The sequence below is a fragment of the Jaculus jaculus genome, chromosome 1, assembly GCF_020740685.1.
Source record: "Jaculus jaculus isolate mJacJac1 chromosome 1, mJacJac1.mat.Y.cur, whole genome shotgun sequence".
Taxonomy (NCBI): Eukaryota; Metazoa; Chordata; class Mammalia; order Rodentia; family Dipodidae; genus Jaculus; species Jaculus jaculus.
In genome coordinates this window covers 318,541,333-318,558,530 of record NC_059102.1, presented here as the reverse complement: position 1 = coordinate 318,558,530, position 17,198 = coordinate 318,541,333, and the positions used below count along the sequence as shown (strand labels likewise).

Sequence of the window (17,198 nt, the reverse complement as noted above, 5' to 3'; positions counted from 1 at the left end):
AACCTTGTAGACCAAAAATGAACCCAACATGGCTCAGGGAAATTTTGTGGAAGAGGGGGAGGAAAGAATGTCAGAGCCACATGTTGAGTCATGATATGCAGAGACATTTATCATACCCATAACTGTGGGCTAACTCCACAATGCACGACCCATATACCTCAACAAGGAAGGGCCAAGGGGAGGGAGTAGGTCATGGATGAGCCTAATAATGGTACCAAATTGACTGTATTCACTGAGTACAAAACTAATTAATACATTTTTTTTTAATTTTAAAAAAAGGTAAGACAGCTGTTGGAGAAGAGCTAAAACAAATCACTGGAACTCTGTAAATAAGTTGTTTCATTTTTATTTTTCACATGTGAAAAACTTCCAAGGAATTCTTTTGTGGTTATGTAAAGGACATCACAACCACTAGTGTCTTAAATCCTATTGGTCCAGTCCTTATATGTGGGTGTGGATTGCTTGGCCTGCATTTTCATTTCTTTTCCCTTTCTATGGATGGACCAGGCATAACTTCAGGCAGAAGAGTAAGGAGGCTATCAATGTTTGCTTTGTTTGTCTCTCTCCTTAGTCTACTCAGCTATACTGAGCAGTACATAGAATACGACCCCTTTCTTGTACCACCCGACCCTTCTAACCCGTGGCTCTCTGATGAGACGACTTTCTGGGAACTTGAAGCAAGGTAAAGATGATTTCTCTTCCTCTGAGATGTGTTGATTCCTTCAGAGTCTGGGTGAAATAGGAAGAATCTGACACTGATTGCTTGTAAAAGTGATTTTGCTCTTTATCTGCAAGGGGCATGATTTAGTAATCTTGTTCAAAATGATGATTTCTAGACATTTGCTTTTGGCACAAGATTTCTATTGCTGGTGGGATGGTATTTGGCCACAAAAAAAATGTGGAATCCTGTCATTTATGACAATATGAATGGAACTGGAGATCATTGTGTTAAGTGAAATAAACAGGGTACAGAAACAAAATCACACGATCTTACAAAATAAAAAACATTGATCTCATAGAAGCCAAGAAGAGTTGGAGGTTTCTGAGGCTAGGACAGACAGGAAGAAGGGACCTTGGGAATGACTGATCCCATGCTATCACAGCTAGATAGGACCAAGGAGTTACATGTGCCATTACACAGTCTCATGACTAATGGATGTCAATATATTATATGTTTAAAAAAGAAAGGATTCTGTCCTGGCATGGTGACACACACCTTTCATCCCAGTACTGTGGAGGCAGAGATAAGTGAGTCACTGTAAGTTCAAAGCCAGTCTTAGACTAAAGAATGAGTTTCAGGTCATGCTGGGCTACAGTAAGACCCTGCCTCAAAAAATAAATAAAATAAAAAGGATTTTGAATGCTTTTGCCCTGAAGATATGTTTGAAGAGACATACTACCCTGACTTAAAAATATTAAATTACATTCACATTATTTACATAATCAGAATATCACACACACACATATATATATATATACATATATAAATATATATACACACAATTTTTTTTGCATTTTATGTATGCTTAAAGAATAACTTCATTCTAAAAATAGCTCTGAGTTGCTGAAAGAACTAGTCCAAAATTACAAGTGGTATTTTCAAGATTGGTTAGTCAGAATTCAGATCTTTAGTTCTTAAAATTTAGTGGGACTGTGAAGATTGCCCGGTGGCTAAAGGAACTTACTCCGTAAGCCTACTGGCAAGAGTCTGAATCCACAGCGACAAGCAAAGCTAGACCCCAGTGGTGCATACATGCTTAACCCATGCTGCAGCAGAGGGAGTTGGAGGCAAGAGAATCCCCAAGCTCACCGCTGTGTAGGACGAGCACTGCATCACCACTTTGGGGGGTTGTTCAAGAGCCACTGATGTCTCTTTACACAGGGAACATTAGTGCTCAGGAGTACTTCTCCATATCGCTTTTTTTTTTTTTTTGAGATGGGCTCTCATATAGTCCAGGCTAACTGTGAACTCACTGTAAAACCAAGGATGATCTTGAACTTTCGTTCGTCCTACCAATGCCTGTGTTTACATGCCTGTACCACCCATGCATGGCTCCAGATTGTAATTATGGGCCGTCTCTTTCACATCTGTCCATTGACCTTAAATACCTACCAATTCTAGGAGCCTCAGAAACTACAGTTTTTATTCACAAGGAAACTGGAACCCCAAATGCCATGACTCCACCCACTGACATCATATTTAACTTCAACAGAGTTCTAAGTTAATGTTGATGCTTTTGATCTCCAGTGCTTCTTCATAGGCTATCACAGACGGCACTATAAGGCAATAAATAAATAAATAAATCATGATATGCAGAGACATTTATCGTACCAATAACTGTGGGCTAACTCCACAATGCATGACCCATATACATCAACAAGGAGGGGCCATTGGGGAACGGGTAGGTCACGGATGAGCCTAATAATGGTACCAAACTGCCTGTATTTGCTGAATAGAAAACTAATTAAAAAAAAATTTTTTTTAATTTTAAGTGACTCTAGGTCACAGTGTCTTGAATTTTGCCCTTTCTCTGACATGAGCCAATTGCAGCTCTTTGGGTACCCTGATTTACTCCTCTGTAAAGTAATAATAATACCTAATTAAGTTGTTGAAAAAATAACCCTAAGAGTTCATATGTGTCACTGTTGGAGTTGCCTTCTCATTGCTGGGACAAAATCTCCAACCAAGCAGCTTATGTGAGGAAAGGACTTATTTCAAGCTTTCTAAAGGAAGTTTCATCAAGGTGGGGAAAGCACGTACCATGTTGTTACAATACATATCTGGGGAGGAGATAGACTAAATATTGGACCTTGGACTGGCCTAATAAACTTCACTGTCAGCCCCCAGTGACATACTTCCTCCAGGATGGCTCCACTTCCCAAACTGCCACCAACTGAGGATTAAGTAAAAGGGTTAATCACAAACATATGAGTCTGTAAGGATACTTTATACTCATTCAAACTACAGCAACCATTTAGCATTTAATTCACAATAAATGTTAGACATGATTACAATTCTTACATCTCACTATGATTTCATGAGGCACAGCCATAGGAATGCAATATAGTTGGCTCTGTTTTCTCTCCTACAGCAAAGAACCAAGCCAGCAGAGGGTAAAGCGATGGGGTTTTGGCATGGATGAGGCATTGAAAGACCCAGTTGGGAGAGAACAATTCCTTAAATTTCTAGAATCAGAATTCAGCTCCGAAAACTTAAGGTAAGACACATTTTGTCCTTAAGAAACCAGAGAGACACTGTGTGTAGTTTTTTCAGATTTAATAGGCCTGCTGCTTCCACAGTATCACAATGATGCTGTGAACTTGTTAAATTGCTGCCTTCTACTCAGGAGAAAAACAACAACCAAGATAAAGCCTGCCCAGCATGATCAACCCCTAATCACGACTCTGCCTCTGGACTTTTATATTACCCTAAGACTTTGAGATCAGCTCCATAAAGAAGTACAATTTCTAGACCGATGTTTTGGCAAACTGGAAAGATCTGTAGTAGCTACCTTTTCTGTCACTGTGTCCATAGTGCCTAACAGAAACAACTTAAGAGAGAAAAGGTACATTTTTGCTCCAGGGTATGTGTTGTATGCACAACTCCTGTAAGTATGCTACAGTATTTTTGTCTCTATCACAATTCTAATGATAGCCAAATAAATGTACACTATAAATATTACTGGCTTACTTTAAGATAAGAAAAACATGCTGAGGTGGTAAGCGCCCTGTGCAGGTCCGGGTGCATGGGAATGACATTCTACAGTGCACTTTTACTCAAGGCTGAGCCCAGTCCACTTCTTTGTAAGTATCTGTAGCACACGCCAAAGAGGAAAACTTGACCAGGTATCAAGCAGGGCTATGGATTACACTTAAATAACTCTCGAGCTATCTTTTCTAAGCAGCAGCCACCTTCACAGGGTCGGCCGGTGACAGGCACAGCACCTTCTTCAAATGCAAGGACAGGAACTGTCAAGAGACACCGCCTACCCATGTCTACTTATTACTAAAATATTCCCTCGGTCTTCTCTGGCTGAGCATTGGCTAATTCCCTTTTCAGGCAAAACACCTATCCTGTGGGAAGCACTAAATCAATGTGGCAATAGCATGATTTTTGTCACTGAGGACCTAAAAGCATGCCAGGCATTTTGTGATCCCCTTCCGCTTCACCCAGTGGAACCCTAGCGAGAGAGGGTTATTGTCATTGAATTTTGCTTGTGAGGAAATTAAGAGGAAAATACTAGAAGCATCCTAAGAAGCCAACTGCTATTAAAGAAAGAGAGTAAGATTTAAACTGGTAACCTCCAAGTTTCCTAAGCTATTCCAGCCTCGATGGTACTGACGCTTAAGGTACAGAACACAATACTATTGCTAAGAGACAGTGTGAAGGGCCACTTCTCTGACTGTCATACCTATATTTAAAGCAAATGCTCATATGAGTGACAAATTCTCATCAATAGTGGACCCCAGCAATGACACCAATAGTGGGCAGCCATAAATAAGCCCTTATTCCCCCACACACACCATATTTAGAGTCCTCTTTTTTATTTATTTTATTTTTTAATTTATTCAGTTTTTATTAATTAGTTTTGTACTCAGTGAATACAGTCAAGTTGGTACCATTGTTAGGCTCATTCATGTCCTGCCCCCTCCCCTGGCCCCTCCTTATTGAGGTATATGGGCCATGCATTGTGAAGTTAGCCCACAGTTATGGGTAGGAGAAATGTCTCTGCACTTCATGACCCAACGTGTGGCTCTGACATTCTTTCCGCCCCCCTACCACAAAATTTCCCTGAGCCATATTGGGTTCATTTTTGGTCTGCTTCAGTGATGAGGTGTTGGGGACCTCTGGGTCTCTGGATATCTGATATGGCAGGAGTTGATTGTTCTCAGTGTTGAGAAAATAGAACCTAGCCCATGGAGATGTTATGGGGATTACCTGTTAATATAGATAAGGACTCAGAATGGCACTTGGAGTGTTTACAAACATCTGAACCCTGTACTGGCCCTGGCATGGGGGCCCCTTCCCGCACAGTACTTCCTGGCTGTCCAGTATACACTCCCCAGGGAAACACGCTTCCTGCCATTGTCCCATTTGTATGGTCTGCAAATTGTCAAAGGATGAAGACTTTCTTCCTGCTTGCCTGCTTGCCTTTTTTCCTACTTTTCACTCCTTTTTTTTTTGTTTGTTTGTTTTTCGAGGTAGGGTTTCACTCTAGCTCAGGCTTTCCTGGAATTCACTATGGAGTCTCAGGATGGCCTCAAACTAACTAACAGCGATCCTCCTACCTCTGCCTCCCGAGTGCTGGAATTAAAGGTGTGCGCCACCATGACCGGCTTTCCTTCTTTCTTTATTAATATTTTTCATTTATTTGCAAGGAGAGAGAGAGAGTGTGTGGGCACATCAGGCCCACTTGCCACTGCAAGTGAACTCCAGATGTAAGTGCCACTTTGTACCAATCTGGCTTTACATGGGTAACTGGGGAATTGAACCTGAGTCCATAGGCTTTGCAGGCAGGTGCCATAACCACTAAGCAGTCTCTCCAGCCCCTCCCTCCTTCTTTCTGATTTTACTTTATTTTGTTTGGTTTTGTGAATACAGTGGATGGAAGCAAGGGGCCTTGTACAGCCATAATTCCTACCCCTCGCCTGGGCTTCCTTCCTAGTGCTTGGAGACTCTCATTTGATTCAGATGTGCTAGAATGAGCTTAGAAAGAACACTCTTGTGGCCTCATATTGCACACGGTGTTCTTATTAGAGTACAGTGTCCAAGCCTGTTGCCTTCTGAAAGTAGTAATGCTGGCCCCACGTTTAAAGCTTTGCCCAACCTGGGTTGTCTATTATCACACGTATCTATAGGAAAACAAAATATGGAGATGAGAATTGGAAAACCACAATGAGTAGGATTTGATACCCTAATTCTAGCTCAAGTGACTCATTACTGATACTTGCGTTGTGTTTTTTTTTTTTGTGGTTTTGTATTATTTTTTGAGACAATATTTATCATGTTGCTGATTCTGGCCTCAAATTTACAATATTCTTGCTTCAGACTCCCTAGTGCTTAGCTCGTATCTGTGGAAACCGCTGTCAGCAGGCCCCTCCTTCCTAACACATGAGGCTTCTCTAAAATTGAGGTTACACAGGATCAGGGATGTGGCATGTTTACTTTTAATAACAGCCAATTAAAATACATGTTCCTAATCTTTCCTTATAAAGAACATTTTTAGTGCAGAGGAGGTATAGGAGACAGGAGTGTTAAGAGTTCAAGGGTGCAGAGAGAGTTGGAACCCAGCCCAAGCTCCATTCTTTGTCTCAAAGACCACCCCCCCCACACACACACACAAACAAAAATAGTTTTAAAAGCTCTTTTATGTCTTTGAAGACAACTTTTGGGGGAAAAGAATGCTAGTACAGGTCTAACATCGGAAGTCCTCAGAGGAAGTGAGGTTTTGCTATCATGATGAGTAAATATTACAAGCATTTTCAGATTATGGTGCCTTCAGAGTGGAGTTGGTGTTATATTTTTCAGATTCTGGCTGGCAGTTGAGGACCTAAAGAAAAGGCCCATTAGAGAAGTGCCCTCGCGAGTGCAGGAGATATGGCAGGAATTTCTGGCTCCAGGAGCCCCTAGTGCCATTAACTTGGATTCTAAGAGTTATGACAAGACCACCCAGAATGTGAAGGAGCCTGGACGGTACACGTTTGAAGATGCCCAGGTCAGTATGTGGTGGACCTCCTGTCACAGAGGCTTCAGGCACTTCCAGATTTGAGCTTTTCTCTTATTGTTGTCTGAGGCAATATTTGCAGTGCAGGTAACTGGGTTTAAAATAGCTTACCTTGATGGAGAAAAGAACAGCAACAATAATAGTAACAACAACAATAATAATAATTCAAAGCAAATAGCCTTGTAAAATATGTGAATGTTTTGTAAATTTAATGTTTTTGAAATATATCTTATTTATTTATAGAGAGAGATAGAGGCAGGGGCGGGGTGTAGAATGGGCACACCAGGGCCTCCAGCCACTGCAAACGAACTCCAGATGCGTGCGTCCCCTTGTGCATCTGGCCTACATGGGTCCTGAAGAATTGAACCGTTAAGCCATCTCTCCAGCCCTAAATTTAATGTTTTTGATATGAGTGTCAAGAAGAAGCAAGCATATTTGAGAAATGTTGCTTTATTTCCTTCTAAGTTTAGCACCAAATATTTCAGCAAAAGTGGTGGTCATCCCCACTCAGAAGCACACAATTGTGTATTTTCAATGTGGAGAAGTTAAAAGTCTAGCGTTCCTAAAAAATTGTTAAATTATTATTGTAAATTTTCAAAAGAAAATTAGCTTAAAGTTTTATCAAGCTCAAATCCTGGATTTTCTCTCTGGAAGAAATATGAAAAATTAGATTTGGGTATTTGTGAATTTTTCAAGTTAAATTTTTTTATACTTCAGAAAGCAACAAAAAGGTAATAGATTTTAATTTCCAAAGATAAAAATGGCAGTATGATTTTCCCAAGCTGAACACTAATTGCTTCGTATAAGCAGTTAGAATTTGTCCTTTCTCCTTGAAACTATTGGAGCTTAATAAGAAAAATAACCTTGTAATGAGGGGATATTATTTCCTAATGAAATGTTAAAGTTGCCTTTTAAATCAGAGCATGAATACTTCATAATGTCTTAAACTTCATTTAGAGGAGAATATTAGTCTTGGAAAGCATACTGTTTTGAATAACAGCTTGATGAAAAGCTCTTACAGACAACGGAGAACAGTATATAAGAATATCCTTTTTTTCTTAGTTATACTCTTAGAAAACTTGTTTCTCCTCAGTTGTTTAAAGGAAAGACCCACTGTGCGGAAGATCGACACCGGCTTTAACACGCAATCGTGTACTCATTCCCCACGGCCAACCCACGGGCCTTGCACAGAACATGTGATGGCCAGTGAAAACTCTGCACTTTCAATTCTCCTCTGACTTATCTTTCCTTCAGTTCCCAGGGGTGGGGTATGGCAAGCATTGTTCTATAGCCTACAATTTCAACAAGGTGTGGAATGCCCTTGCTGAAGTTTTGTTTTTTTTTTAATTTTTATTAGCATTTTCCATGATTATAAAAAAAAACCATGGTAATTCCCTCCTTCCCCCCCCCAACACTTTCCCCTTTGAAATTCCATTCTCCATCATATTACCTCCCCCTAACAATCATTGCCTTGCTGAAGTTTTAAACGGAGTATTTCTCTATCTGTCTCAGTGACAAACATTCTGCTGACTAGGGTTCCCAATAAAGTGAAAAGGAATATTTTTCTGTACAACACCGAAGTTAAATATCTGCACTTAAATACAGAAAACCAAACCAAAACAAAACAATGACAACAAAACCCCTTTTCATACTTTTTATGGATGTTTTAATGCTCTCTTCCAAAATATACTAGAAATTCTTATTTTTTTGGTGGGGACGGAGTTGGAGGTAGGATCTCACTAGCTCAGGTTGACTTGGAATTCACTATGTAGTCTCAGGGTGGCCTTGAACTCACAGCAATCCTCCTACCTCTGACCTGAGTGCTGGGATTAAAGGCATGCACCACCACGCTGGGCTCTGACACTAGAAATACTTGACATTGTCTGAGGGGTGATACAAAGGCCAGACTGGGAATGGAGACTTTGCAACTCAGTTGTCTGTGACCTGAGCTTCTCTTGGTGACATCGTACAAGAATTCTTTACACTTCAGAGGTTTCATCATGGTTACCAATCATTTTTGGTGTTTTATGTGTAAATTAAATAAACTAGCATAGGCCAATACTTACCTTTTCTTGGCATATGATTAAGTATAACTGATCACTTACTATGCATAGCTCTAAATCTGCCAAGCATCCCCCAAAATGCTAGATTATAGATTACACATTTAAATATCAGCGAAATGAATAAATTAAGCTAAATGTCAGAGGAATGAGTAAATGGTAGATATTGAACAAGACAAGATCTCAGTCCACTGTGCTTAAATGCAGACCCTGATATTGTTCTACTGTTTGAATAAATTCTGAACATAGCTTCAAATTTACCATATTCTTAAAACTTAATCTTGGGCTAGATCTTTAGGCTTGATTCTGACTATCAGCAAGTAGACTTCAGGAAACTTCAAAATGAGTATGCATCTTTAAGGCTGGCAGTCATTCCTTAAAATATTTTCTTCAACCAAGAAGAGACTGAGAGATTCGGGATATTCTCACACAGTCCTTCACTATTCATGAAGTTGGTATTCCACTGGACAAGGAGGTTGGCCTCCTGGGATGCAGTGGGCCAGACTGGAATGTACTGAATTGGATCAAAACAGAGTTGGATGAACATATTTTTCTATTTTTTTTCTTTTTGCTTCATGGTCTACAAACATGCATCATTAATATAGAAGAGAGGGCAGAGTATTGCTCAGCAGTAGAATTCTTGCCTACCATGCCTGAGGCTGGATCTCCTGTCCCAGAGAAGAGAGGAGTAGACCACTGCAAACTTATTAGGAAAGGATTATTAAATGTCTGCCTCACATGTCACTGAAGGAGCTTTGAAAAAAGTATTTTTTCAAATTTGGAACTTTGGTACCTAAATATCATAAAATTTACTTTCATACATGAGCTCAGGCCTCAAATAGGTGTGGAAGATACTTTTCTAAGTAACTTTTCCCAAGAGTGTAATTTACCTGAGTTAACATGTCCACCCAACAGATGTGGGGACCAAGGGCCTTCAGAATGGTATATCAGTCTTAACATCATGTCATCTACTTTTGGCCTGGAGTGAATTTCAAGAAGGCAGATTTATTATGTTCTCAGATGTTCTATATACATGTTCAAGCTGACCAGAAATTATTCCATGGCATTCCCCTAACTAAATTCCTGCTTAATTTTTAAATAATTTCATGTACAAACATATAGACATGCATACATACATATGCAACCACACACATTCACATGCAAAAAGATAGTGAATTAGATCTAAGTGTTCTTGTAAGCAGAAAGCATTCTAATCTACATTGTTACTAGCTTTAGCTGATTTAAATTTCTTCTTTTAGCCACATGTATATACTTATTATAGGGTTTCATTTTTCCCAATAAATAATAAAGGAGACCCTCACCCATTGTTTCTTTTTAGGAACACATTTACAAACTGATGAAGAGTGACTCCTACCCACGCTTCATACGATCTAGTGCCTACCAGGAACTTCTACAGGCAAAGAGAAAGGTACTGGCTCTTTATGATCTTTCTTGACATTGTTCTTAGTTATAACTATTCAGAGTTAACTACCTCTGTTGGGCCAGGGTTTCAAACAAATGGTAAGTATGCTTTCTCTAAGACCTTCCCCCAAACCTATCATTTTATAAGGACCATTTAAGTTGGTTTTTTTTTTTTTGTTTGTTTGTTTGTCTGTTCATTTGTGTATTATTCTTGTTCCTGCAGAAGGTCATGCTCTGCAAAGGCAATTAGATACTGCTTTTGTTTCATGTTAATTTTCTCTATATCTAGTTTAAGGAAAAGCTACAAGACAAGAACAGTGTAAAAAAACTTGAACAGATTTTGATTTCTTTACAAAGTTCATAACTAAAACTAGACCCACTGTTTTCAAGTATAGCTGTCAAAATGCAGAAATGTTTCCTTCTGAAAATTTTCATTCGACTTCTATCCTAAGTCACTTAGTGTCCCTATGATGAACTTTATAGCAAGATGACAGCCAAGCACATTTGGAGAGAGTCATAGTAGACCTCATCTACCAGTAGATATTTGTCATCAAAGTCTGTACATGATTCTTTCTATGATCACTCATACATGGAAAATCTGGAGAGAAAATCAATATTATTCATTATTTTAAGTTTAGAATAGTTGTAGAGATGCCAGGCAGTGAATAGCCAAATCTGTGAGCTCTGGGTTTAAGTGAGAGACCCTGCCTCAGTAAATAAGGTACAGAAAAATCCAGTTAAGACATACAGCCTCAATCGCTGGCTACATACACATGCACTGTACACACAAGCCTATCCGTGCATAAAAAAACACACATAGACATCACATATACCAGCCATACATATACATGCAAATAAAAATAATGAACATAGATTCTTGTACTTCTGAGATTAAGTTACATTCATTGTGGTGAGATACCTTGTACAGCCCATTGCCTTTGCAGCTGTCGATAGATGTAAGAGGACATTACAGAGGCAATCATGAGCTATTTAAATTTAAATTGCAATTAATTGACACTACATGATATTATAGCCAAATTTCAAGTGCTTAACATAATCACAGGTAATGGCTTTGGTCATGGAAAGCATTGAATGGAGTTTCCATCCTTTCAGAGAGAAATAGTCTGCATCAGTTCTCTGTAGAATTAGTGATGTTACACACAGTGACTTAGTCCTGATAGAAAACTTAGAACAAATTCTACAGACATGCTACCATATTTTTCAACAATATATGTTTTGCAAATGTCAGCATAAAAGCTTCCCACATCTACCTCATTTCTGCTTAATTTGATTTTGCTTGAGATCACACCATTTTGTTTTCACAAGTAGAGCTTTGGTGTTGAAAAGAAAATCATTCATGGAAATAGGTCTCCTCTGGTAGCCCTGCTGCCTTGTGGGCCCTCGGTCTCAAATGTGGACTTAAGTGTCGCATTGTTTCAACATCGTGTCTTTTTCTGTTCTGTTTTTCTTGCTTCTTTTATGTTCCCTTATTTCCCTTCCCCTATCCCACCCCATACATATAAGTCTGGAAACTCAATGGATCGCAGAACATCTTTTGAGAAATTTGCACAGAATGTGGTAAGTTTTATATTTTCAGGAATTAAAAGTCATTAAGTGCAGTGAAATTTTCCATCCAAATTTCCTTGTTTTTTTAGCCCCATGGCTCACCTTGTATTCTGTGATATACAAGCAAAATGTGCTTTCACAAGTTTGAAACTAACTGCTACTTACTTCCTTTTCTCCCCAACCCTTTATGGAGTAGATAAAGATATCTGCCAGGGACCACCACAAAGTTTGGAAGGAAGTATATACTATGAACTACAGAATGAAGGAATATGTTATTTGTTATTTTGTTTTCTGAATATCCTTTCCTTATTAAAGATAATGTGTGTGTGTCTAGCCTCTCACCCTTTGTATTCTGTAGCAATAAGGGATAAAGACAATAGAGAGTCTGTGATTTCTACCTTAGAAGGGAGACAGTGCTCTAATGAGCAGTTTAAAGCAATGCGTGGATCTGAAGGTGGTTGGTGGCGAGCTAATGCTCCACCAAACAACTGCTATGCCTCTGTTATTCTCTATTGTCCACCAACTGTTAACGTTAATTCAAGAAACCAATAGTTTTTCTCCGAGAGTGTTCTTAGCATGGTACCATGTATTTTGGTGATATATATCTATATACATATATTTTTGTGTATGTGTGGGGTTCTTTTTTTATTTCATTTATTTTTGTACTGTGCCAGTGCCTTTGGAACCTTCTGACATTGTGTAAGCTCAAACTAAAGCCTTCAACACATTTATTTTTATAGGGCAGAAACATCCCTATTTTCCCATGCCATAAAAACTGTACACCAACACTGAGGGCCAGCACTAACCTGTTATGAAAAGAGGTAGAAAAATCTTGGTTTCTACTCAAGTTTGTCTGCATCATCTGTGAAGTTGTGTGGTGACTCTGTGCTGGTGTGTATGTGTGTGTGTTGTTACTGTTGTTGTTGTTGTTGTGGCTTTTGCTGTGATGGTCAGTCAAGTGGAGTTATGTGTGTTGAGATATCAACAGATGGGATTTGAGAAAGATGTGACTTCTAATTTTCCTTCAAGGATTGTTCCAGTGAGAAATATTAACCTATTCTACATTTGAATTACAACTGTGACTGTGCATGGAGTATTTGAAAGACTTTAAACATATACCTTTGTATATATTTTGAACATTCAATGTGACTGCATGAATTAAAAGGATAAGAGTGAGAGATTCCAAGAATCAATTACAGCTTAAGCATGACAAAATTTTTGGATGGCCCTACTGGAATCTCTACTGTTTAACATGGTTTTAACTATGACTCACAAGTAACCAGGGAGAAATAAAGACAATGCCAAAAAACTGTCCCTAAGACTTTACTGGAAAAAGCAGCCATAGGATATTGATCAATACTCTCATACAGCTTAAGAATTGTGTCAAATGGTTCTTTTTCTAATGAAGTTCTGACAGAATGTTACTCTTTAGATTGAAATGGAAGCTTCTGTTATATAGCTTAGAAGAGTAATGAAACTTAGGAAATACAGAAAAAAGTAGAATAGTCCCCTTTCTCCAACTCCAACCCAAATCTAACCCACTTCCCAAATCCTAATATGGTATGTCAATGTCCCACAACACAAACCTCAAAGAAAAAAAATTTTTTTTTAAATAATCCAGGAAAGGAAATGGCTGATCAGCTGTCTCTTCAAGCAAAATTTATGTAGGTTCCAGACTGCTTCATCTTAACAACATGTAGAAGGAATACATCTTGATTGACAAGGTGCCTAGTGGTATAAATTAGAACATCACAACTTAAAAAGGAAGAAATTATTTCTACCTGGTGGTAAGGAGGGAGATAGAGCCTCTGTATAGTCTGACAATTTCAAATAGGCGTGACTGGATCAATAGCACTTCATCAGATCAAGAAGAGAAAAATCTCTCTTTAAAGGATAAGAAAGGCTAGAATTGCTGATAAAAATTAAGTTGAATAATTTACTCTCTCTCTTTCTCATTCTCTCTCCATATACCTACATATACAGCACAGTAATAACTTTCAGATATCATTCAGAAAGTATTAATATTTTTCCCATGCAAGAAAATAATGTTAGATTTTATTAAATTATAGAAATTAGAAAATCTTTCTAAATTTATCCCTTAAAGTGTTCCTCTGTATTATTACTTTTAGGGTCAGAAGGTGCATCAGGAATCCCAAGTGCTTTCATACTAAATTCTATAGGCTTTCTTTATAGGAGTAATAAAATAATTTCAATACAAGGTAGAGAATGAGTAATTTTATTATTATCAGATAGATATGCTAGGGGAAACATGAAGTTCATGTACATATTTTAATGGTGCCCTCATAGATACAGGGAGGCTATAAGATGGACAGTATTCAAGGTAGAAATGGGATAGGGAAACATGCATCAAGTCAGTTTCTTGTGAGGTACAGACTGCAATGTAGCAACAACACCACTGGTCTCCTGCCAGGAACCTGACTGTACATTAGACATTATGTTATGTGAACAACTCCAGTCTTGCAAGGGATGTGCTGTTGTTCTCAATCACTTATCTAGTGGGCAGGTGAAGAAAACTAGAATATGCATCTGAAAGGGATATACTTTTCCCAAAAATCAGGCAATAAAGGGGCTCACTCTGACTCAAAACAAAATAAAATTACTAAACCAGTTATTTTTCCATTATTCCCAGGAGGTGCCTATTGCAATCTTCCCACGGAAAAAGATACCCACCTCTGGCCACCTGGTCCTAACCTTATCTCCAACTTCAGTCCCCTTTGTCAATGCTTATTTTAGGAGTTTTATAAATTTCAGTGTAGCATATTTGTAACCTTGGTCATAAGAACAACATTACTGTTTTGTTTTGCTCCAGCGTTTCTCAACACTAAACTTTCAGTAGTTACCTAATCTCTATTGTCTGTAATTATGGAAGTTGTCAATAAAAAAAAAAAAAAGCTTTAAAAATAAATAAATAAATAAATAAAAACTCTTACCAGCACCTTAGAAGGGTGCTGTAACAAGGAACTAAGAGCTTCTCTTCCCCTCCGGCATTTCAAGGACAGCCTTTCCCCTTCGCATGCCCATTGTGCTGTTTTCATGTGCGGTGACCCTGGCACACAGTGAAGGAGGATGTTACTTCATCCTCATGGGTGAACAAATGAGGGCAAAATGGGACCCACAGCCTGGTACCACTTCACTTTCGACACTGGGGCCCAAGCCCAGGCCTCACACATGCTAGGTTAGTACGGTACCACTGAGCCACTTCCAACCCCACTTCATAAGACAGCTTTAACAGAAGGCTAGATTGGCTCAGAAAGGAGTTAATCTTTAAGGGTTATAATAGACAGAATCAGATCACTGAGATGAACTTCCAAATCAGACACACTTATGGAGGAAGGGATATTTACTGAAGCATATAGGTCCAGAGGAAGTTCCATAATGGAAAAAGAAAAGAAAAAAGAAAAATACGCTGGCCCCATTTCACAGGTCCATTTGAAAAGGAAAAGCCATGAGCCACGAGCAGCCCCTTAATCATGCAAGAACTCCAGGCAAAGCTCAGACACTTTGCATGTCTTTAGACTGAAATTCCAACCCCACCCCCACACCTTATGGCCAGACCCTAATAAACTCCTGACTATATTGGGGTCATCCATTCAAACTACCACAGAGGTCATCTGTATATTAATTATAAACCTAAATCATTTCAATATTAACAAGTAAAATGTAAACTTGAAGTACTAGAAAGATTGAATACAGTTATCTTAGAATGTTCTTTATGGTTAAACCTAATGAAATTGTATGCTTGTTTCAATTTCTGAGGCAAGCGTAGTCTCTGTATCAGGTTCTTTCTCATTGCTGGGACAAAATACATAAGCAGCTAAAGGAAGGCAAAGGTTCATTTTCAAGTTACAGTTTCAGAGGGTAGAGTCCATTGTGGTGGGGAAAGCAAGGCAGGAGCAGGAATCTCGTGTCACATGTCATATCAGCAGGGAGGATGGAGTGATGGAAAAAGAGAGAGAACACAAACACCAAGCCAACTACTGAAGTTCAGTGCCCATACTTAGTGACTTACGTACTCTTAAAAGTTCCATGACTTTCCTTAACAACACTACTAATGAGGGATTAAGCATTCAAATACATGAGTCTGGAGATAACATGTTACAGTCAAACCACCACCATCTCCCTACAGACCTCAGGTGGATCTTTGCATGCCTTTGGGCTGGAATGCAGGTCTTCCCCCAAACACGCCTAAGTGCTGGACTTCCAGGATCTACCCCAGTGACACTTCCTCAAGCCAGGCAGCTGGAAATCCAAACAACAAGCTTTAATAAAACATTTGAGTCTGTTGGGGGCCATGCCTTCAAACTAACCATCGTAGTAAATGTAATGAAATGGTCTTCAGCCTGGGTTTCTTGTACTTACCCTTAGCTTTGAAATCTAGTCTCATACTTTATCATGTGAATGTTAGAATTCATCAGCTTTGGGTTGGAGACATGGCTTAGTGGAGAAGGCACTTGCTTGAAAAGCCTAAAGATCCATGTTCAACCCTGCAGATCCCACATAAACAAGAACCATAAAGGTAATGCAAGTGCACAAGGTTGCACATGTACACAAGATGACACATGCATCTGGAGTTCTACTGCACTGGCTGGAGGCCCTGGTGCAGCAATTTTATCTCTCTCTCTCTCTCTCTCTCTCTCATAAAAAAGGCAGGTCTTTTGGGCTTGCCTCAAAAAAACAAAAAAATCATAAACTTGTCCATCACTGCTCTGACAATAGCTGCTATCAGCATTTTGCACAGATATATAAATATCAATATTTTGAACATCTATTGCATTTAAATATCCTTTTCAAACATGCTTTACTCATTAAAAACGTTTTGTAGCGGTTAAGGCACTTGCCTGCAAAGCCAAAGGATCCCCATTCAATTCTCCAGGACTCACGTTAGCCAGATGCACAAGGGGGCGCCTGCATCTGGAGTTCATTTGCAGTGGCTGAAGGCCCTGGCACGCCCATTCCCTCTCTTTCTCTCTCTCTCTCTTTCTCTCACATAAATAAATAAAATATATTGAAAAATGCTTTTTAACTATTTTCCAGGCAGTTTCATATTCTGCATTATCCTACTTCTTCCCTTTGAATGGGCACACTGTAATATATTTTTCTAATACTGTGTTGAGAGATGTTTGATTTCTTCTTATTTATTTAATCATAACTCATAACGATCAACCCTTATAAGCATCCTTCGAGCTAAATATTGGCTTTCTTCTCATAATATGCTCACTAAAAATTGAATTTATTGGTTAATTATAATATATGAAGAAAGAGATACTTATATTCTCTCTTTCTCTCCCTCTCTCCCTACATTTCTCCCTTCCTTCCTAAGACAAGCTCATATATCCGAGGGATATATACTTCTTCTAATGGTGGGAAGCAGAATCCCTGCTTTCCTGTTTGCCAAATCCTCTCG

General features: G+C 38.9%; 1 protein-coding gene across 6 annotated transcripts in view; it reads left to right on the top strand.

The window, feature by feature from the left end:
- The window catches only part of Rgs7 (regulator of G protein signaling 7), a 462,943-nt gene that overhangs the window by 432,178 nt on the left and 13,567 nt on the right, over nt 1–17,198 (top strand). For 4 of the 6 annotated variants that reach the window (XM_045153182.1, XM_045153176.1, XM_045153187.1 and 1 more), the window contains 5 exons: nt 572–682; nt 3,093–3,218; nt 6,530–6,716; nt 10,125–10,214; nt 12,514–12,594. In XM_045153182.1, coding sequence (XP_045009117.1) covers nt 572–682; nt 3,093–3,218; nt 6,530–6,716; nt 10,125–10,214; nt 12,514–12,588 — 589 coding nt within the window. In that variant the 3' untranslated portion in view covers nt 12,589–12,594. The remainder of the gene's footprint in view (nt 1–571; nt 683–3,092; nt 3,219–6,529; nt 6,717–10,124; nt 10,215–12,513; nt 12,595–17,198) is intronic. The other 2 variants (XM_045153201.1, XM_004653278.2) reach the window with 1 other exon arrangement.